Genomic DNA, 23,004 nt, shown 5'->3' on the forward strand with positions numbered 1-23,004 from the left:
GTTACCTAGCAAGCATCGATTCTGAGCATTATTCCACTCGCTATCATTGTGTAAAGTAAGGATCCGTCAAATGTTCACAACAGTTGTTGATGGGGAGTGCATTATTGTGACAACGTATCAATATTTATAGACGAGAATTGCTGGAAGTTAGGATTAATTTATTCTACGTTATTTTTTCCTTAAAGACGTCTGCAACGGTTTTACCTTCAAAAGTATGGTACAAGGGATAAGGGCTCCAGTTTCTCTCCCTACTGGGCTTAACATTTCTCTTAATTTAAACCAGCCAAATATATTTTAGAATAAAAATAACACAAATGTACTTAACTTCACAACTTTAAATGCAACCACAATCTACATCAGTCATTCAAAGATGAAACTCACTTTCATGTGAACATGTCTGACTGCACACTGGCATTCTTTCACACTTTGTGTTACTGCTTGTCTGGACTTTTGGAACATTTATAGAGAGTTGCATTTGCAATCGCTTGTCTCTTTTCCTGTGTTTTCTTATTTCTCTCCAGGTTAGGCTGTTGGAGCAGAAGCGAATTACATTTCATACATTGCACTCTGAACGCTGGACACAGATAGTATCAGAGTCCCCCATATCAATGAGATCAATGCAGACTATCAACCTTCCTGATGGAACCACCTTCAACTTTATATTTTGATGCCAAAGGAAACACATCACTGGTTGGAGGAGTCTACTTTGAAGGCATTATTCCAATATTGCAGCGGCATTGGACATTATCTCAGTACAATAATTTTCTTTCACTGCGCGCAAATTGTATCACAAGAAAGTGACGCTTTAAGATTCCTAATATCATCCGGAGGGGCACACAGCTTTTGGCTGTGATATTATATAAGATAGATATCTTTACATAATATAATATAACATTATTTAGATATAGAGCTCCAGGACTCCGCCCGGGGCTCCCGGACTGTTCTAGAATATTTTACAGAACAAGGCCAAAAGCTTTGTGCGCCTCCAGATGATATTATGAATCTGAGCCATTGCGATAAATCCACTGTAAACACTAGCGCATGGTACCGTGGCCGCAAGCTGCTCAGAGCCACACTACCACCCTCCACCTGGACCCGCCTCTCTCCTCCTCATTAGCATTTAAAGCTAAAGACACAGAAGCGGCACGCTTGTGGAAAGCTCATTGTGGGACTGGCTCGTAGTGGCTGTAATTCTGCACCAATGCTGATTTGGGGAAATAGACTTTAGATAAAGTATTAGGGGACCACTAAGACCTATATAAAAGCATCCAAATAGTAGCACGTCATGGGATCTTTAAAGTCGGCTGCTGATTCACTGTATATGCCAAATGAACCGATATGTCAGTTGAAAATCAGCTCAGCATGGATTTTCTTACAGCGTCCATTCTTAACTTTAAACATAAAAGATGTCCGTCTTTCCTAGCTGACCTCCCGGGAAAACCTCCTCTGGTCACGGAACAAGCAGGGAGAGGCCATGGCTCGATAATAAATATAATTCTCTCATCACTAAAAGCTGTTGACCCTACGCAGTACTGAATGATAATTAGAGATCCAACCCAGTATCACGCAATTTGTGCTCATGCTCACGAAAATGTATCGATTGAATCGTGTTCAAGAGCGTCAGACTTTTTTTGTGCTATACAAAATAAGATGTAAACTAATGCATTTTTAATGTGAGTGTTTCTCAGACTTTTTCGTGCTACACAGAACGACATTTAAACCAATACATTTCAAATGGGAATTTTTTTTAGGCTTGTATGTATGCATACGTGAAAACCACAAGTGCCGTGTATCATGGATACTTTTGATTTTTGCAGCAGACTTCCAAGAGATCAAGTGAACAAATGCAGTTTAACGATTGTTATGTTTTATAACTCCGGTTCTATTTCATGTAGGCTATGCCTTCTAGACTACGCCTTATGAGCTTGTCCTGTGTGCTAGCTCCCGCAGCTTCAGCTGACCCTCATTTGTGGTGTCACCAGCATCTCTAGACTCGTCTGACCTTTTGCTCTTAGATTATATTACATCATCCTCTTGCACCCACTGCCACCTCCACTTGTTCTTTAGCCCACATCCAGGTCACCTGTCGCAGTGCATCTAAGCAGATATTGCATACCCTAAAGCTAAAAAAAATACCTTCAGTCAATTGTTTTTCACAACATTCCTGAGAGGGTCCTTTGAGGCATTGACATTGTGCGGACTTGATAAACAATGAATGGTGATTACACCTCAGTGAAGGTCTTGTCGGCCACAATTGACAGCGCCACCGAGGTGGTCCTGGTCATGCTTTAGGTGGTGTGTCTCGCCAAGCTGGTGTGTCTCTGCAACTCTCGGGGTCATGCAGTGTATGGGGCACAATGTTGCGACTGCTATAACCTGGGCTCCCGTCTGGTCATTCCCGTGCTGCTCGCCACCATACTCTTTTCGTGGCAAAGTTTATGGCAAAGGTTGTCTGAAACGGCCTAACAGCATGCTTCCTGGCCTCTGTGAGGATTTAATTCTTCGCTGCAAACCATCTCAATGATAAAAACCCACAGGGAACTGTATACATTGAAATCTTTGCAGGGGAGACTCTAAAGCAGTGAGCAATTTTTCTTCCCTGGGTTTTCTCACTCCATTGTAAGGGGCACTCGTGTTTTCTCACTTGGAAGGGCATCTAAGAGGGTACCTGGATGGAACCTCAAAGTTATCCCATTGGAAGGGCACCTCTATGGCACCACATCACATTGTATCTAATGGGGAGGCCCTTATCCATTAGAGGAGCACCTAATTGGGCACTTCATCATGTTTGCTCACCTGTAGGAGTTCCCTAAACAGCACTGCATCACATCTCTCCTGGAAAGGGAACCCGTGTGAGGGCACTCTTCCATTGGAAGTGCACCCATAAGCCAATGGGCCTTCCCCTTGTTTTCCACTCTAGGGTACACATTAGCGATGCCATGGGGGAACTATGGGGAGCTCACCCCCCCCTGAGTCTGCCAGAGACTGTGAAAGTGTCCCTGGTCAATGAGTGTTATCTACCCTATAGTTTATTCTATTACGTGCCCTGGTACATGAACGTAGCAGACCCATAGTTAGTGTTATGAGCAGCACCTGTTGGTCCTACTAGGATGGCTCTGTGAAAAGTCTCCAGGGGAGGTATTTACCTGTTCCCCAGCTCTTTTTCCGTGACGATGACCTCCTCCACATGCCAGAACGCCTCTCCCTTTACCTTCTTCCCGTCCTTGGGCGTGTGGCCCAGGCAGATGCTGGCGATGTCACCCACATTCTTGGAGGAGAAGTCAAAACTGTCCACACCTCCGCTACATTAGAAAAGAAAATAACATAAATCAATTCTCTAATTAATTAGAGTTGTATTAGTGCTTAGGATTGTTTCAAGAAGCCGGGCTTCCAGCTTAACCGGGTATGTTAAGTCCGAATTCAAGGGAAGCCATATTTTCTGTTTCCAGATACCCAGTATGACTCTCAGTTCAGTTAGCATGTTGACACAAACTGTGAGCGTAAATAAAAATCCTAGAGGGAATGCAATGCATTCCCTCTGAGGCGAGCGTCAGAGCGCATCCTACGGTCGGCCACCCTGGGCACTGAAATGCCCCAAGATCCACCCTCAAATCCGATGTAAACGTTAGTTCAAAGCAGAGTGCAGTTTCCAAGCTGTTTTCTTCCGAATAGACTGCCGAGTCAATACTTCTCATTTAATCCTTTATTTGGTGGGCTCAAGCAGGATACAATCCCAATCCCTCAAAGAAACAATCCCAAATTGCCTACCAAGGGTTTCAAATACGTAAATCGCAAAGGTAGAGCTGGTAGATTGCACTACAAAAATAATCTATCCCTATGGCATTTATCACTTCATTGATGAAAATTGTCTGTCAGACTTAGACAAACGGTTTCAAGAGTTTGCTCTATTCAAGCCAATTGCTACAATTATGTGCTATCCATTTAGGTTAGATGTTGAGGTTGATTTACCCGCAAAATTGCAGCACTGTTTCACCTGAACTCGTCTGTAGTGGAGAATGATATTTTGATGGCAAAAGCTGATATCGAGCTTAAGTCCAGGGCTCATGGACAATTTTGGAAATTACTTACAAAGGAAAAGTATCCAAACATGAGGAAATGTGCTACCTCCTTGACTGCATTATTTGGCTCTACTTTTTATGTCAATCAGCCTTTTCCCACATGAAGATTATTAAGCCTAAATACCATTATACAATGACTGCTTGAGACTAGCTACCAGCAGCTACTGTCCAGACTACGCATCCCTGGATTTCTCCATTCAGTGCAAGTCATCCAAAAACAGTGAAATAAATATATGTCTAACATTTCTTAATGTAGGTAGATCATCTGTACCTGGTCATTTCGAAAACCGAAAAGTCTGGGCACCCCTGTTTTAAATGTTCCTGCCGCAAGGAATTGTGTGATGGCTCTTTCTTATCGTAAAGGATGGTCCATTGTAACGTATGCTAAATTAGATAAGTAAGGAAGCAGTGAAGCACCTTTCCTTAGCATTAAGAGAATTCAAACTGCTTTTATCATGGCTGCCGCTCAAATACTTCCGGATCCTTTCACTCAGTTAGGAGCCTTCCCAAGCAATTAAGCCATTCGACGACAGCCAAACACTATTTGCCTGGAACCAAAGGAATATAAACATAACGGTGACACTGTTACAGGTCAAATCCCCCTTCATATGTAGGGGGTTTAAAATGGCTAGTTAGGTACTTCAGAAATCTAATTGCAATTTTTTCATTTGCACCACATGGTTTTTTACACGGAACCATCTGGGAAGTCTTCATTGGAAACTTTTAAGAAAAGAGGAGGCACTTTCACATGTACCTTGCAGGTGGATAAACCATCTGTCTATCAACGTCTACCACACATCAAGTGTGGTATGCGTCACCGTGGTTTGGCCACAAGGGCATTAACGTGAAGCATCGCAAGATGGCTTCAAGCATGATTGTGATCTTGTGATTCCAGGGCCCCGTTTCCCGAAAGCATCGTTAGCCTAAGTGGATCGTGAGGTGCGTCGTACGAGCATCGTACAGTTTTCACACCGTTTCCCGAAAGCGTCGTTGGTAGCTGACGAGGACTCCAGGGGTTCTCGTAGGATGCTAAGAGCATTGTTAGACTACTATAGCCTCAGTGGCGTCACCAGCGGACATTCCGTGTATTGGATGTGTTTTATTAAAACACATCCAATACCACGGAATGCCCAGCTGGCACAATTTCGCAACCAAAAACAGTGGTCAAAAATACATGCGCAGCCGAAATGTACCAATCAAACGCCACGTCACAAGGCATATAATAAAATCAAATGATTCCATTGCTCTTGTGTGGGAGGTCGCTTTCGAGCTGCACTTGCTGTCTCCCTCTGATTTTTATTCAACCATCGTGGTTAAAATGTCCTCATATTGATCAATGACAGAAGACATAGGCTGTAGACATGAATCCTGCTGAGACCTGCGGGTGTCGGATAATTTCTGCAGGCGTTTTTTGTTGCGATTCTTTGCATTAAGGGGCTGTGATGAAGTTCACTATTTATTGGACCGTGTTTAGACAGTAACGAACATCCCTGACCATAGTTAAGCTCTCCTAACCGGGTCAGCAATAGCCGTGTGTCAAAGTCTAGCCTCTGCGTTTGAATGATAATGAATAAATTTTAATGTCTACAAATATTCTAGACTAAAGAGAGCGCGCCAATCAATGAAACCCTATGCGGAATCAGATAAAGTCGGCTCTTTTTGCTGCGCAAAGCATGTTTCAGAAATTTTTGATTTTTGTAATATGGAAGGGGGGAAAATGCTGTGAAAAAATGTACGCACAGTGCATTCAGTATTAGGACCGATACAAATGTCGGCCTATGCCTAATCAATTGTGTTTTAATATCTTTAGCATTCAAATTATTGCAGTCTATTCTTTTCATAGGCTACTCTGCTGTTGGCCTTGATGGGGAGATATTTTAACGCTTTTTAACCCCATTTTCCTGCGACATTCATGCGTCTCCCTCAGTACGGAGCCCATTTCAGCACCGTGTCAGTAGACAGTTACAATCCTACGAACGTTGTGAGTGCAGTGAACGTGCGTTCATGTTAAGAGGAGTTTCGGGAAACGCTCCAAAGAAATTCATGATGGTTCGCAAGATCCATCATGAGAATGATCGTGCGAGCGAAGATCCATTGTTATCGGGAAACGAGGCCCAGCTGCCTTGCAAGGTAATGTCATCAAATCTGTTGTCCATACAGAGATCAGTGATTAGGATTGAGTTGCACCTTGTCTCAAATCAATCAGAAGACTGTGATTGGATGTAGAGAACAATCATAAACCTCCACATTCAGCAGCTGAGCTAACTTGACTCTCTATTAAGACAGTTCTGTTATCATTGGATTTTCACTTAGTCATTGCTTCAGGCTCAGGGGTTTACTGTAGTGTCTCACAATTGCCAGACTGGCTGTTCTAATAAGGTTATTTCTGCATGTTTTTAACAAAAACGTAATCAGTTTTCATTGAGTGTGAGCATATTAAAAAATTGGTTACGGTTCTTCCAGGGTACTGCAGTTGTGTCTACTACTCGCTGATACACATAAGTTTATCTTAAAATGTCAAGTCAAAAAGGTTGGTGTCATGTGCTAATGAGTATGCGCAACAGTTTACAGGAAAGGATTGACAGAATACCATGATAAGCTGGAGAAGCCTAGCTATGTTCCTTGGCAGATTGGATATGTGCCGAAAGAGCCCCAGCAGGATCAGGCACCAAGCTAGGAGGCCAGCAGCAGCAGGCACCAAGCTATGGTGGCAAGAGAGAGTAGGCACCAAGCTACAGGCAGCAGCCTCAAAGGCAGCATGCATTTAGCTATGGGCCCCAGAAGCAGCAGGCACCATGCTACCGATCCCTGAAGCAGCAGCCTCCAAGAATTCTTACTTGGAACTGCTATAATTCCTTTAAAGTATGAAAGGGTCAATGACTATGGAAATGTGCAGCAGAATTTCCTAGCTTTAATACAATAGTGTTAGAAAAAAGAGGATTTTACCATTTTAGTATGTCGTCCAGAAATATAGTACCCTTATTCTAACTTGCAATATCTTAACGATGGTAGGGAAAATGGTAAGGACATGCATAGCAGCATCCTTAGCATCCTAAGTTTAATAAACATGGTTAATTTAGAGCACTGAATAGACCTATGGTGGTCTTTAACAATTTTATACTTGGCTTGATTATACCTACAAAGCAGAAATCAACAAACTTAATATTGCTGCTTTCAAAGGTTATCGCGGGTTTGTGTTAAAGATTGGCCGAATCGTGCTTCCCTTGGCCCTGCACCCTCTAGGTTGAACAATTGGCTGGGTGTGATACCTAGGTAAGATTTGCCCCAAGACCTCAGTTGCTCTTTGATCATTAATTTAACAACCATGGGGGGTTAGAGGCAGAGCTCTGGCAGGGAGACACAAGCTAACAGGACAGAGCCTATTTTGTCATTGCCTGAGTTCAAATAGGATAAGCTTTCATTCTGAAATTCCTGCTGAGCTTTTTTCCCTTGAGGTACTTCTAGAACCTTGAGGTACTTCTATAACCTTTAGGTGCTCTTATAACCTTGAGGTGCTTCTATATTAGGTACCTCTATAACCTCTAGGTGCTCTTATAACCTTGAGGTGCTTCAATAACCTTGAGGTGCTCTTATAACATTGAGGTGCTCTTATAACCTTAGGCATTTACAGTATATAACCTTGAGGTGCTGTGCTACTATAACCTTGGTGCTCTTATAACCTTGAGGTACTTATATAACCTTGAGGTGCTCTTATAACCTTAAGACCCTAACCCTTAATTTTTTCCCAATATTTTGAAGATTTGCACAGAGGGGGCATGCCCTGCGCATCCATCCTGACATCAGGGCCAGACGGGGACTATACATGCAGCGGCCGTGCCTGGGAGGTCCCTGCACCTCACCAACGGCCCCTTACAGCCACTATGAGGCAAGCTTCTCGTTGAACTCTTTCTGAGCTTGTCATGGACAAGAGATTTGAACCTGGAGAAAACCTGGAACACAGAGGGTTAGCTGGAAGATAAGCCTGCATAGGGCTGCAGGGATGTCTTCTCTCGTCTCGTTTGGTTAGATAATGGCAATGAATAACTTTATGGTAACCAATCGGTACATGTATCAAGTATCCATTTAAAGGAATTTCTACACTAAATCACAAAATAATAAGTGTGTTCACCCACGCACTACGGTAGGTTATTTAAGCAGGGATTGATGCGATGCTTTTGAACAATGACATAATGGCTTTGCTGGACCTTCGGTGGATATCAGAACTTCCATGGTATAATGTTCATGTATTATAATACAGTATGTTAATATATATTACATATTACTTGTCTCATCACCCGCTTTTTAAGTAGGATCTTGTGAGGATGCTTGCAATTGTTTAAATAACATATTTAGTCCAATAGCAAAAGCTTAATCTGGAATAGGACATCTCCACAATGGATTCTTCATAGGAGCCCAACACTCAATGCACTGCACTGTATATAAGGGAAATAAAAACATAAAAAATATATATGAAACAGTTGCTCTGAAATTTCCAGATAGCCACTCTATCTTCCTCTAATGTGTACAGTTCAAGTCAAATACAAAAGGCAAATAAAGAAATGATACATACATACCGTTTGCACTGAAAGGTTAAAATACCACTTCTGCCTATCAGGTGTAAAAACTCAAAAGGTTAAGAAATATAGTTAAATATAATTAATTAATAATTAATGAACATCAGCCAAAACAACTTGTCATCACTGTCAATGCACTTAAGACTATTTTGGTATTTAACTTGTTTCAAACGAAAAGTATTCTGAATTGTATTGAAGTGCTTATATGAATAAACAAAATAAGCAAATTTATAGATTGACGTAATCACATGGAAAGTGAATTTTCAAGATCCAGCATCAGCTTCAAAGTAAAAATATAATTTCTTCAGACCAAAAACACATAGACTGAGTTCCCTCCCATTAACGATTGTTGTGGCGAGGGGACTTCAACGAGTCACAGAACTGAAATAAGGGATTTGAACTCAAGAATAATGTCTAATGGCAGGCAGGGAAAAGGTAGGGCAGGCAAACAGTTACCAGCAGAAGATGGTTTGGCCATGGCCTGGTCGACCAGCAAGGGGTCGTAATGGGGACAGGTAGTTTGATAGGCCAGATGTCTGCGACCTGCAGGTAGTCTGATAGGCCAGGAGTCGGCGACAGGAGGATCGTCTGATAGGCCAAAAGCTGATGTAGGCAGTGGCTAAGCATGGCGTGGAGTACTACGTCACCACGGTTGGCCCCCCAGTCTATGCACGAGCCCGGCGCCTCGACTCTGCCAAGGACTTCGCCACCATGGAGTGCCTCGGCATTGGGCGCCATTCCAACAGTCTGTGCGCCTCCCTGCACATGGTGACCATGGCTGATGGCGGTTTGCGTCCCTGTGGTGATTTCCGTCGCCTGAACAACGCCCCCACCCCCGACCGGTACCCAGTGCCGCACATTCAGGACTTCTCCGCCCACCTGGCCGGCGCCGCCATCTTTTCGAAGGTGGACCTGGTGCGCGGTTACCATCTGGTGCCAAAATTACATTAATTATGCTGGTTGAGAGTTATTCTGATGGTTCTGGAACCATTTCTGGGTCAGGGTTAGGGTCGATATAAACACAAGTAGCTAAGGGATTGTTACATTCATCATAGATCAGCCGACTAAAAAGAGACAGAGAAACCCAATGTCGGAGGAACAGAAGAAGAGAAAAGGGAGACTGACAGACAGAGAGGCCAGATACGAGTAAACGTTGGGCAAGCTTTTCAGAAATAGCGTGAACTGAAAGAAAAAGAAGACTGCAAATCAGACGCCGACTTTGCCGTGTTGCTTTTGAAATTGAAAGTACCCTTGGGTGAACTTTGTCTTCGTGGTATTCTTGATGTTGATAGTCTCTGTACAAATGTGTTTGCTCAACCATTTAGTTGTGAGCCCTGTAAAAATTGTTTTCTCGACCGTTTTGTTGTGAGCCCTGTATGATTCTAGCTTGCTTGGTTGCAACCATATAAACACCTTTGTTTCCATGGGTGTTTTGCTGTTCGTCTGTCTCGTCCCCCAGATACAGACTGAATCCCCGAATCCAGGGTCTTGTTTATTTAGATTATTATGTTGGCCAACACTCTTACACTGATTGTTCTGTTCAACCTAAGATAAAACAATTATAATCGAGGATATAAATTCTCCCCGTCAACTATATAAAAGGATGGATTTATGTTTATTGCAATACAAATACACCATTTTAAAAATGTATAACCTTGCCTACACTTTATGAACATCTACTTCGGACATGGCTCCACGCATTCGCCGGCTTCTTTGAAAACAAATGCACATGGCTCGCGTAGAAGTGCATGGGGAAGGGTCGTCAACGAGTTGTTACGACAGTGTTGTAAAATATCTACTACGAAGCTGTAGGGGGCGCTGTGTAGAGAAATGTGAGTGCCAAAACCAAGAAAACAGCGAAGAAATGCCCGAAGTTGCATAGTGGGCCTTTAATTCTAAGCATTTAGAAAAAACTGTTGACAAATATTTATTTGTGATTATGCAGCTGATGCCAGACCTTTGATGAGCCGCTTATTGTGTTGGAAACGAGTGCGATGACAGTTTTGTCTGTGTAAGTGTTTCTGGCTGACAGCCTGTTTTTAAGAGGGATGGCTGCTAGTAAAATGAGTGGTTTTATACGACACCTAATGTCCAACAATCTGGTGATAATGTTGCACTGGAATGTTGCATTCTTCCTAATATCATTTATCTTCCCCAATGGTTTTATAACCAGACTCCAAAGAAGAATGAGTCTTTGAAAAATGTTTTGAAAATGTATGAAAAATGAAACAAAAAGGCTTTCACAAGGATAGCTATGACTTTCTCACTTTCTCAACAGCTGTCTTTCCAACAACCAACGCAATCAGATCAGATGAAATTTGCCAGTTAACTTCTTCAACCAAAAAAACGATTTCCTTTTATTTTTTCGAAGTAGCCCTCCTTTGCTTCCTTTTTCATGTTATTTGGGTAAAAATCGTGCATTTGTTGCACGTGCATTGTTGCATGTTCACATGGTCCAGTCGTTTTTTAATCATGGTGACCCATACCTTAAATCCAATGCTCCAGAACCGTTTAGGCTTTATTGGTGTTTGGCAGCTGTATTGATTTATTTTGGTTCAGATCAATGGTTTTGAATCCATTCATCAGTAGCTCCGACTAATTACCGGTTAATCCTGACACCCCTAATATACATATATGTGTATATATATATATATATACACATTTTGATTGTAACGTACAAATGTAGTACAAACTATGGCTGCATTTCTAAGTCATATACATTCATTTGATTGTTTCCATGTCAACTTATTTTTCACAAAGTCAAACAAACGAAAACACCCAGATCAGTAAAAGTATCCCTGAAGCACCGTACCGCTGAAACCTCTTCTTCTTGGATGAATTCTCCAGGGTGAACTCTTTGGATCTTGCCTTCTTTCCCTCCAGGATCACCCAGCCATTCTCCTTGGTCTCTGCATCATCGGTGTCTGCCGTGGTAACACTAATCTCATATTCTGGAAGAAAGAAAGAAACACGTTCCTTCTAGGAAATATGTCTATTCCCTCTATGTCGGAACTGTTACATCAAATGCTTGCATAATATAATAATTAATAATTAATTATATCGTAGCCTCATCCACTCGCACAATTGAGTTTTCTTTGGTAGAAACGAGACAGGAAAGCAGGCATAAATCCACCTGTTGTCGGTTTCTGGCCCAGGCTCTGTGCCTCCTTCCCCTAAAGTTGTGCTACAACATAGTTGGACTGCGGGATCCATGACCAAGATGAATGTCAATATAGATTTAGATATGCAGGTGAATATAGCATTTAATAGTTTAATATCTAGGCCAACAAAACAGAAGACTCACACCCAAGACACAATCAAGATCCCATAATTTAAAAACCTCTCAGAATTTAAGAATTATTTAAATAAAGACACTCAATACAAATAACCCGGCCTATCATTAATTCCCTTTGATAGTCTTTAGTCGTTTATTCGTCCCTTGATCTGACAGGACCTTAGCATGACGTTGTGAGGTCCCAGTCTTACTGGTCTTCTCGTTGAAGTCCAGCTTGTCGTTGTTGGCACAGGGCAGCTCCCTCATGATCTGCCCATCGTCCTCGTTTTTGGCCAGCCAGCGGTCGCACGGAAAGCGGAACGTCTGGTCCATCACCTCGTCCTTCACGTCGATGTACTCGATGTGCCAGCCAGGAGCAGGACCTGCGGCCAGCCGGGGAGATAAAGGAATACACATTTAGAGTTCTTTGTAGGACGATAGAACTAAGATTAAGATGTACCTCATGCATCCCGGTTGAACATGTCTCACAGCAGAAGTACAGGAAATTAACAACAACTAGAAATCCTACAGTTCCTGAAGAAATTGTACTACTTTGCTTATGTGTGCGTGTATTCATATGTTTTGTTATGTATGTGTATATATGTAAACTGATGTTTATGTATTTTATTGTAAGTTTACTTTGTATGTGTACTTACGTATATATACATGTGTATATATACATATCTATACATATATGTGCATGCATAAGTCTTAGTATGCCTACATATGTTTAGCTATGTATTTGCAATTTGTATGCGTACATATATATAGGTTTGTGTACGTATGTATGTATGCACGTATGTATACGTGTGTATGGCTATGTGTAGGTATGTCTAGGTGTACACATTTGTATATGTACTTATTTATACAAATGTATGTGTACTTGTGAATATGCATGTGTACGTGTATGCATTTATTAGATGTAGATTAGATATTAGACACATTAGATATTACATATGAGAAATCAGCTCATCATGCTGAACATTTTGATACATAAAATGTGTTGGTGAATATTGAGGGAGAAAATTGAGTTCATACATTTTCCTTGGTTTCAATATTTTGATGGGCCAGACACATAAGATTTCTGATTAACTTTATTCTTAAGTATCTTCAAAACCAAATGTAATATTGCTTGTGAAAGCTATAGCACATGATTCCACTATAGTACCTAGAATATGATATGACATGCCTTTCCATGTTATTGTTTGTGCGAGTAGTTGATGGCGACCAAAAAAAGTGTCAAAGAAAGAAGAAGTATGCAAGAGAACAGGACTTGTCTGCTTGCAGCAGTGCAATAATACTTCTGCACTGCCGGCACCACTGAACTTTGACTGCCCAGCCCAATCTTGTAGTGTTGTAGTGACGACCCCTAGATGGTCCATTTTACTGCACTGCTGCAAGAGTGTGATGTTGACTCTTGAAGGCTTTGGTGTGGCATTTTACTAAAAAACCTCATGGTCCAACTTCACTGTTCATATGCTTGTAATATGCAAGAGTAATTCAACTCCAATTTCACATTACATACAATGTGACGATAAGTTATCCTACTAAATGGCTTTTGATATAATTTCAGAATTTTAAGAACACACCTGTGTAAAAAATTACTATTCATTAGTACAAATCTACTATAATTGAATTATATTAAGTACAATTTCTAGTTATTACGCGAAAAACAACAAAGCAAACAAAGAGTGTGTTTTCTGACCTTTGTTGTCATGCCACACACGTACTTTGGAGAGCTCTCCTAAGCTGAGGATGTCTGAAAAGCGGAACGTGTCCACCTGCTTCCGTTCAAACTTGTTGGATTTGCTGGAGTCTCTCAAGGTCAGAGTTCCCGTGTCTCCATTCTCTCCGAAGATAATGAGCCAAACATTGGCGTCCGTGCCGGCCGCTGAGAACATAAATATAAAGAGTCCGCTTAACTCTTCCTCCTTACGATATCACAGGTTCACCTGAAACAACACAATCAATGAAACCCTGCTGGGATACAGACAAATACCAAAACATTAGAATTGAACAAATGTTCAGAATCTCATCCAGTACTTCAGTACTTCAGTTTCAGTCACAACATTTTACAAAATATATCAAGATAGTTTCCACTAATTGAAACACATCATGGTCGGTTTGAGTCTGTATTCATACAGTCTATGTGAAATACAACTTCTAAACATGGCTGGCCATGGCATTTGGACCTGCTTTTTACTGTTGTAGAGCTTCTCGATGGCTCTATAGAGAGGAGTGTTACTGCCCGACGGCTTGGCGCCCGGTCCAGGGGCAGGTCTGCACCGCTAGACGCACGGACTAACACCAGCCTCCGTAGACATAACAATGGAAATAGGTAGCCTGTGTAATTGCATATGTTGTTTACTTTAATTATTTAAGCTTTGCTTTTACAGGTTGTGTAATCTAGCCACCCCATTTGTTTACTAGTGTCACCTGGCCCAGTCTGATAAGACTCTGGGGCTGGGTAAGGCTTCACACCTGTGGCACTTTAAGTAATCAGTGGGCACAGGTTAAACCAGCCATCTCCATACATACAGGGGAGATCTCATGGATGGCAGCGGAGCACCCCTGCCATGTTCATTATCATCCTTTGCAATAAACCGGATTTAACACCACCACCCTGTGCCCTTTTTCTTGAGGAGCCCAAAATAAGTCACCTAGGTTGAGTGCGGCATGAAGTGGTCACAAGAAGCCCCTTATGCATATAACTCATGCATGAAACTCTGGCCTTTAGGTAAACATCTCCCTCCTTTCATGTTGGGACAATAGCCTTCTCGGGAGGGGGTGAAACTGTTAAAAGACCCCAAACCACAAAGACAGTTTGCTTAGCTCGGGGCTCACTCTGCTAGACTGCTATTTGCATACATTTAATTTGTTATTTTCAACAGCAAATGTTTGCTTTTGCATTTAGAAGTCTCATCTGTCCTAGTAACGCAGTATCTCATAAAGGAATGGCCTAGACACGAGTGAGACCACCAAACCTCAGACCGCTCACAGTGGGCTGACTGGAAGCAGAAGTAACCAGTATACATTGTATAGGGACTGTAGTTTAGGGGCTTTACTGTATGTATAAGGACTGTGCTGTATGTATGTATAGGGACTGTACTGTATGTATATGTAGGGGTTGTACTGTATGTATGTATAGGGACTGTACTGTATGCATATGTAGGGGCTGTACTGTATAGGGACTGTAATGTATGTATATGGTCTCTACTGTATGTAGTGTATGCATAGGGGCTGTACTATATGTATAGGGACTGTACTGTATGTATAGGGACTGTACGGTATGTATAGGGACTGTACTGTATGTATATGTAGGGGCTGTATGTATGTATAGGGGCTGTACTGTATGTATATGTAGGGGCTGTATGTATGTATAGGGGCTGTACTGTATGTATAGGGACTGTACTGTATGTATATGTAGGGGCTGTATGTATGTATAGGGGCTGTACTGTATGTATAGGGACTGTACTGTATGTATAGGGACTGTACTGTATGTATATGTAGGGGCTGTATGTATGTATAGGGGCTGTACTATATGTATAGGGACTGTACTGTATGTATAGGGACTGTACTGTACGTATATGTAGGGGCTGTATGTATGTATAGGGGCTGTACTGTATGTATAGGGACTGTACTGTATGTATAGGGACTGTACTGTATGTATATGTAGGGGCTGTATGTATGTATAGGGGCTGTACTATATGTATAGGGACTGTACTGTATGTATAGGGACTGTACTGTATGTATATGTAGGGGCTGTATGTATGTATAGGGGCTGTACTGTATATGTAGGGGCTGTACTGTATGGATAGGGACTGTAATGAATGTATATGTAGGGTTGGACCGACCTGAAACGTCGCTGGTCTTGACATTGATGATGTATTCTGTGAGCTCCACCATCTCCTCGCCGTCCACCACTGCCGCCATCTCAGAGACCAGGGTGTGCTTGGGCCCCAGCGTCCTGGACAGCCAGTCCTCGTAGGTGAACAGGCACTCTTCTTCTGTGGTCAGGTTACGCAGAGTCACCTGGAAGAACACAGTGGAGCTTCAGCTAGTGAACGATGCAGAAGAGCACCAACAGGATGGTTTGGGAGGGCACATGTGATCACATGTCATTTATCAAGTAATGAGCAGATGAGTGCACTGTTTAGTCAGAACTTAGTATGTACCATTCCATGATGTGGCTAGATGATCATGTGTCAATAAATTCCTCGCCTTGAAGCACGAGGAGAGCCTTCAACTGTCTCATTAACTGTCATGATATCATGAGTTAATGAAGCACCAATAGAACTGTCTCATTAATGCATGATATAATGAGTTAATGAAGCATCAATAGAGCCTCAACTATCTCATTAACTCATAATATCATGAGAGTTATGAAGCACCAATAGAGCCTTCAACTGTCATTAACTCATGATATCATGAGAGTTAGTGAAGGACCAAGAGAGCCTTCAACTGTCTCATTAACTCATGATATTATGAGTTAATAAAGAATCAAGAGAGCCTTCAACTGTCTCATTAACTCATGATAGCATGAGTTAATAAAGCACCAAGGGACCTTCAACTGTCTCATTAACTCATGATAGCATGAGTTAATAAAGCACCAAGGGACCTTCAACTGTCTCATTAACTCATGATATCATGAGTTAATAAAGCACCAAGAGAGCTTTCAACTGTCTCATTAACTCATGATATCATGAGTTAATAAAGCACCATGAGAGCCTTCAACTGTCTCATTAACTCATGATATCATGAGAGTTATGAAGCACCAACAGAGCCTTCAACTGTCTCATTAACTCATGATATAATGAGTTAATAAAGCACCATGAGAGCCTTCAACTGCCTCATTAACTCATGATATCTTGCCGATGAAACTTTTGAGCAAATACACAAATTTGTTTTGTGTTGTTGGATGTTGGGGTTTGTGGGTTGTCATTGGTTGAGGACAGTACTTGGTGATGTTCCTGACTGTTCCTGACTGCTCCCTTCCAATAGCTCATACCATATTTCAGGCTAACTTTAAAGTATTTTTTTCAAGAAAATTAGAAAACTATAAAAAAAAATTATTATTATCTTGTCTATAATTTTTTAACTAGTGTACTGATAATAGTAGTAATAGGTATTCTCAAGTCTCAATAATCAAAAAACCATAACAATATTTTATATTGGTTACATTACAAAATATAAAGATGAATCATAAACATAAAAATAACATGGCCTCTCTGATGTCTACTCAGTGATTGTTATGGTGTCTGTATTTCAAATGAATGTATTCCATTTTTCTATTTTTTATTAATCCAAATCTGTATCTATTGAACATATAAAGGCAGACAAACACAGATTTTGTTTTTCTCTGTTGATTGAAACTAATACGTCCTCTACATACCAATACGTCACCCACCAACAGGGGGCGCCATGTAACAACACGGTACACGCTCACATGGTAGGTAATGGTTACCATGATGGTAGGTAATGGTTACCATGATGGTAGGTAATGGTTACCATGATGGTAGGTAATGGTTACCATGATGGTAGGTAATGGTTACCATGATGGTAGGTAATGGTTACCATGATGGTAGGTAATGGTTACCATGATGGTGAGTGCCTACATCGTAGGTTCCCATGGTGTGGTAGCTTGCCTTATCGAGGAACCAGTCGGGTCGGCTGCCCGTGCCATCGATGCGGACCCTCATCTTCTTCAGTGGAGCGATGTCATCAATCTCTAAGTTGAAGGTGTCCTGTTGGCCCCGCTCAAACCTTACACACACACACACACACACACACACACACACACACACACACACACACACACACACACACACACACACACACACACACACACACACACACACACACACAATTAAGGAACTTGATGCGGTAGTAAGTGCCAATCATTGCCAATTTGACAATGATTCACCTTTCATGAGGAATGATTAGAAAAGTTGACATGAAAAGTATTGAGACACATTCAGTAGAAACTCATTGAGAAACAGATCGGAGGAAATAACATCGGAGAGGCTGTGTGTGTGTGTGTGTGTGTGTGTGTGTGTGTGTGTGTGTGTGTGTGTGTGTGTGTGTGTGTGTGTGTGTGTGTGTGTGTGTGTGTGTGTGTGTGTGTGTGTGTGTGTGTGTGTGTGCTATGAGGGGTCACCTGGGACAGAATTCATACTTGGTCTTACACACGCTATTATAATCTTGCATATACACCACTATACTCATACACACACAGACTATTATACTCCTTTTACATGTATGTATGTATGTATGTATGTATGAGACTGTATAGTCGTATGTATTCCAATTTGAAAACCTACTTGAGTGAGAGTAAAAAAGTACTTTGTTATAAAGTTACTCAAATTACAAGTTACTTTACATTTTTGTATTGGAGTGCTTGTATCAGTGAAAAAGACATAACGTGTGTGAGTGAGTGAGTGAGTGAGTGAGTGAGTGAGTGAGTGAGTGAGTGAGTGAGTGAGTGAGTGAGTGAGTGAGTGAGTGAGTGAGTGAGTGAGTGAGTGAGTGAGTGAGTGAGTGAGTGAGAGAGAGAGAGAGAGAGAGAAAGAGATGCACTCTTAAAACATTTCTTCACAAGTTGCTAATTTACACTAAAAACGTAAATTAATTTCAGCTCTGTGCATATGACTAAAGGCAAGAGTTTTGTAGGAACACAACCAATGAAACACTAACCAGGCTGGCTTGGTTAGCTGATTAGCCAATCAGATTTGTATTCACGCGATTGCGATCCAGCCTACGCATAGAATGCACACACACTCATAGCCAGAAACAACACAGACGAACAAGTTCTAGAGTGGTCTGCAGAATACAGAGCCTGTGTAACATAGTATCTTTCGAATTATGTAAACTCTACCCCGCACCCCCTGCCGAAAAAATATCTTCCTGCGCGTCTGCATCCACAGCGTTTCTAGTCCTCAGTCCCAACGTAACCGTCGACTGGTCTATGGAATCGCAACAATGTTGCAACCTAGGGAGGGCACGTCGCTAGGTATTACAGTCAACAAAGATAATGTGTTTATCAAAATACTAATTTTAAAGAAGGCACAATGGAAAATGTAATTGAGTAAAGGGTCGAATTCTAAATGAAATATTTACTCGAGTAAGAGTAAAATTACAGACTTAAAAAGGGAACGTGAAAAGTACTCGTTACCCGAAAAAAGTACTTTTTTACTAATTTGCGTTACTTGTAACACGTTACTACCCAACCCTGTATAGTGTATGTGAGATAGTATAATAGTGTATGTGAGAGAGTATAGTTGTTCATGCAAGAGAATATAGTAGTGTGTGTGAGAGAGAGTATAGTTGTTTATGCAAGAGAATATAGTAGTGTGTGTGGGAGAGAATAGTAGTGTATGTGAGAGAGTATAGTAGTGTGTGTGAGAGAGTATAGAGGTTTATGCAAGAGAATATAGTAGTGTGTTTGAGAGAGTATAGTTGTTAATGCAAGAGACTATATAGTGTGTGTGTGTGTGTGTGTGTGTGTGTGTGTGTGTGTGTGTGTGTGTGTGTGTGTGTGTGTGTGTGTGTGTGTGTGTGTGTGAGAGAGAGTATAGTAGTGTGTGTGAGAGAGTTTGAATGGAACGGAAGTGAGTTTGAATGAAACGGAAGTAAGTTTGAATTAAACTGAAGTGAGTTTGAATGAAACAGAAGTGAGTTTGACCCCTCAGTTCCTGATTGGCTGACCGAAGAGGCGGTAGCTTCTGGCGTTCAAAATACTGCGCTGTCCTTTCACTCTGGAATTTCCAACGATTCTGTTATGCTGCGTTCGCACCAAAAATATATTTGGTCGCTTGTTCGCCTGAGTTTGAGAGAGGCTTCCGCCAATTCATTCTCAACCATGGCCAGTCTCTATGCGTTGTGGAAGTACCAGAGACTTCAGAAAAACTGACGCAGTCGTTTAGGATTCATAATATCATCCATTCTATAAAATATTCTAATCTAGAACACTCCGGGAGCTCCGGCGGGGGAACATGGAGCTCTATATCTATCTGTATAGAGGGATTATCAGTCTAAGTCACTCCCCGCTCTACGCGCATGTCATATGCAGAAAGAGACGAGAGCGACAAGAGCCGCAATAATGTATTTTTGTGCGCTTGGTTGGCATGGTTGGTTGGCACAAACCGTTTTAATAAGACTGATTATCCCATTTAATCTACTTCTTGCTTGCCAACATAATAAAAAAATTCAAATCCCGAAATAATTCTTATTCGTATCGCATGCTTATTAAATGTATAGGCCTACTCTGTTTGAGTTCATCCCCCTCAAGTAGTCCCCTTTAATTATGATCGATCAAACATGTTTGTGACACCTCGAAGGGCATTATCCCGCTTATACCATGGTCACTTGCCAAAGCAAATAAATTACGATCATTCATTTATATTTTCATGCGTTTAACAATCCAAATATAACGTTTTTCACATTAATAGGACGGACCTTAGCTACGACTTGGCAACGGGAGGTTTTCTAGTCCGCTGAGCTATGAGCCAGAGAGCTAACGTTATGAATTGTACATATTTATAATTCGAAATTCTTCCCAGCGTTTATACCACAGATACTTTAGGGTCTGTAGCATATAACCGAATTGTCTGATTACAGCTTAATACATTTTTCACAATTTACCAGCTTTTGTTTTGAAGAATAATCACTGTGCGTGCCATTCGTTTCAATGGGAATCGAGACAGTCTATACCAGGAGTGCCCAACCAGTCGATCGCGGTCTACCAGTAGACCGCCGACAGATCCCAAGTCGACCGCGAGGGGTGAAGGAAGAAAAATATATATATATATATACTGTATATATATATATATATATTTTTTTTTTATTTAAAAAAGTATTTGCGCGGGACATATACGCGCAGTAGCGCATGCACTGTCAACAGTAGTTGAAAGCCGTCAACAGTAGTTACGCACTCCTAAACGTTGACATGGGTGAGGGGAAACGAGCTAAGACCTACCATTTTTACCCTGAGTGGGAGGAAGACTATTGCTTATTGTTGAGAAGGTGCCGTGCGCAGACAGAATGAAACCCCCACTGAAGTCGTCGTCGTCGTCGTCCCCCCCCCAGATCTACCAGTCTAGTTGACACTAGACTGGTAGATCTCGGGAGGTTGGCTACTTGAAAAGTAGATCTTGGGTCAAAAAAGGTTGGGCACCCCTGGTCTATACTTTCAACATAAAGTGTTCATATTTATAATGTCTTAGTAATTTAAGTGTCAGAATGGGCAGGCGGCTTCAATGGGACCAACTGTAGAATATGCCTTTATACCACAGATACTCTAGGGCAGTGTTTCCCAAACTTTTTTTCTGGGGACCCATTTTTTTCAAATCACAAAACATGGCGAGTCGCAACCCAATTCACAATAGGCCTTATCTATTAAATCGTGAGAAGAACAAATTTGTGCATAAATGAACATTCCTGAACGTTTTTAATGCCAATTCTGCATCCCCTTATGTATGAACTTAAACCAGTGATTTCGAAGAGATAAATCACAACTTTGTTTTCTGCACTTTAATACACGTATTAAATACTCGGTCCTAAATGATACCGAATAAATGCATTTAGGCGGAGTTCACATCTCCTTGTTTTGGCTATCTCATAGTTGTTATTTCCTCTCACAATGTACATTAGCCTTTGGCTAAACTGCTATTTTTAGTGATTATTATTTTTCTCTGTTACTTTTTCTTTTTAATCTAGTTAGTCTTTTATGTTGTATTTCTTTCAATGTGCATTGTAGCACTTTGAGGTCATTAAGTCGATTTAAAGTGCGTTATAAATAACATTTATTAATATTATTATAATTTAAGAAAATGAAAATGGTTGGAAACAAATAAAGTGACAGCTGAATGAAAAGCGCAAAGCATTTCTAAAAATAATAGCGAGCCGGTGCGTGGTTAAAAGTAGCCCAATAGAGCGGGAAAAACATCCCTATCTGGCAACAATGCCTGAACATTCTCCAAAAGTAGCCCACTCTGACAACACTGCTGAACGTCCTCACGCTCCAGCGTCAACGTGAATCAATGAGACCAACCAATGAAAACGAAGCCGGTATGAAACTAAAACTGTGATTCTGAAGAATCTTTAAATTATATCGAAATTCCGTTTGCATATTATCGAAGATACAAGTGTTTAGATTTGTTAAATGGTTTGAACGAAGATAAAAGGTTGAAAACTGATTTAGTTACGTCTTAAAAAGTTTGAAGTACCAGAGGACGGTATCAATGGGAGGCCGTCCTCCCATTGACACCCATGTTAAAAAAAAGTTAATATTTTAAAAGTATAATATCTTAAAAAGTATAAAATATTTAAAATATCTGAAAAGAACCGCACGATTCCAAGCTATTGTGAATATTTTCAAATTTGAATGGAGTCTCTAGGTAAAAAATTGAGGAAGGAGATAGGTCCCAAAGTTTGTAGAGAACAATAAAGAAAGAAAGAAAGAAAGAAAGAAAGAAAGAAAGAAAGAAAGAAAGAAAGAAAGAAAGAAAGAAAGAAAGAAAGAAAGAACCAAAATTATGAAGAACAATAGTTGAGCGCTGCATGCAGCACTCACCTAATAAGCAGTTGGAACACACACAAGACCATTAACCGCAACGACGCCGGTACCCACATCAAATCCTGCAAAGCCGAATCCCCACGAGAGCTCCCCCGCTAAGGCCACCCCCCCTCATCTCCCAAACCCTGTGACGCTACAATATTATATTATAAAGATATCTATATATTATATCATCTTATATTATTTTGATATAGAGCTCCTGGACTCATGCCAGAGCTCCCAGGGTATTCTATTTTATAGAACGGGTGAATCCTAAACGTCTGCGTCATTTTTTCAGACGTCTCTGGTACTTTCACAACACGTAGAGACCGGCCATGGTTGAGAATGAATTGGCGGTCACAAGAGGAAGCCACGCTCAATCTCAGGCGGCCACGCAAACAATCGACCGAATCTTTTTTTGGTGCGAACGCAGCATAACAACATCTCTGGAGATTCAAGAGTGAAATGACAGCGCAGTATTTTGAGCGCCAGAAGCTACCACTCCTTCTGTCAGCCAATCAGGAA

The 23,004-nt window shown here is 41.2% G+C and overlaps 1 protein-coding gene across 1 annotated transcript in view; it reads right to left on the reverse strand.

The window, feature by feature from the left end:
• Positions 1-23,004, reverse strand: part of LOC132447532 (lipoxygenase homology domain-containing protein 1-like) — a 95,514-nt gene that overhangs the window by 3,021 nt on the left and 69,489 nt on the right. The window contains exons 35-40 of the mRNA XM_060038347.1: positions 17,573-17,690; positions 15,782-15,959; positions 13,633-13,818; positions 12,140-12,310; positions 11,466-11,604; positions 3,147-3,302 (exon numbers count right to left, since the gene is read on the reverse strand). Coding sequence (XP_059894330.1) covers positions 3,147-3,302; positions 11,466-11,604; positions 12,140-12,310; positions 13,633-13,818; positions 15,782-15,959; positions 17,573-17,690 — 948 coding nt within the window. The remainder of the gene's footprint in view (positions 1-3,146; positions 3,303-11,465; positions 11,605-12,139; positions 12,311-13,632; positions 13,819-15,781; positions 15,960-17,572; positions 17,691-23,004) is intronic.

Source organism: Gadus macrocephalus, chromosome 19 (assembly GCF_031168955.1).
Source record: "Gadus macrocephalus chromosome 19, ASM3116895v1".
In the NCBI taxonomy this organism is placed as follows: Eukaryota; Metazoa; Chordata; class Actinopteri; order Gadiformes; family Gadidae; genus Gadus; species Gadus macrocephalus.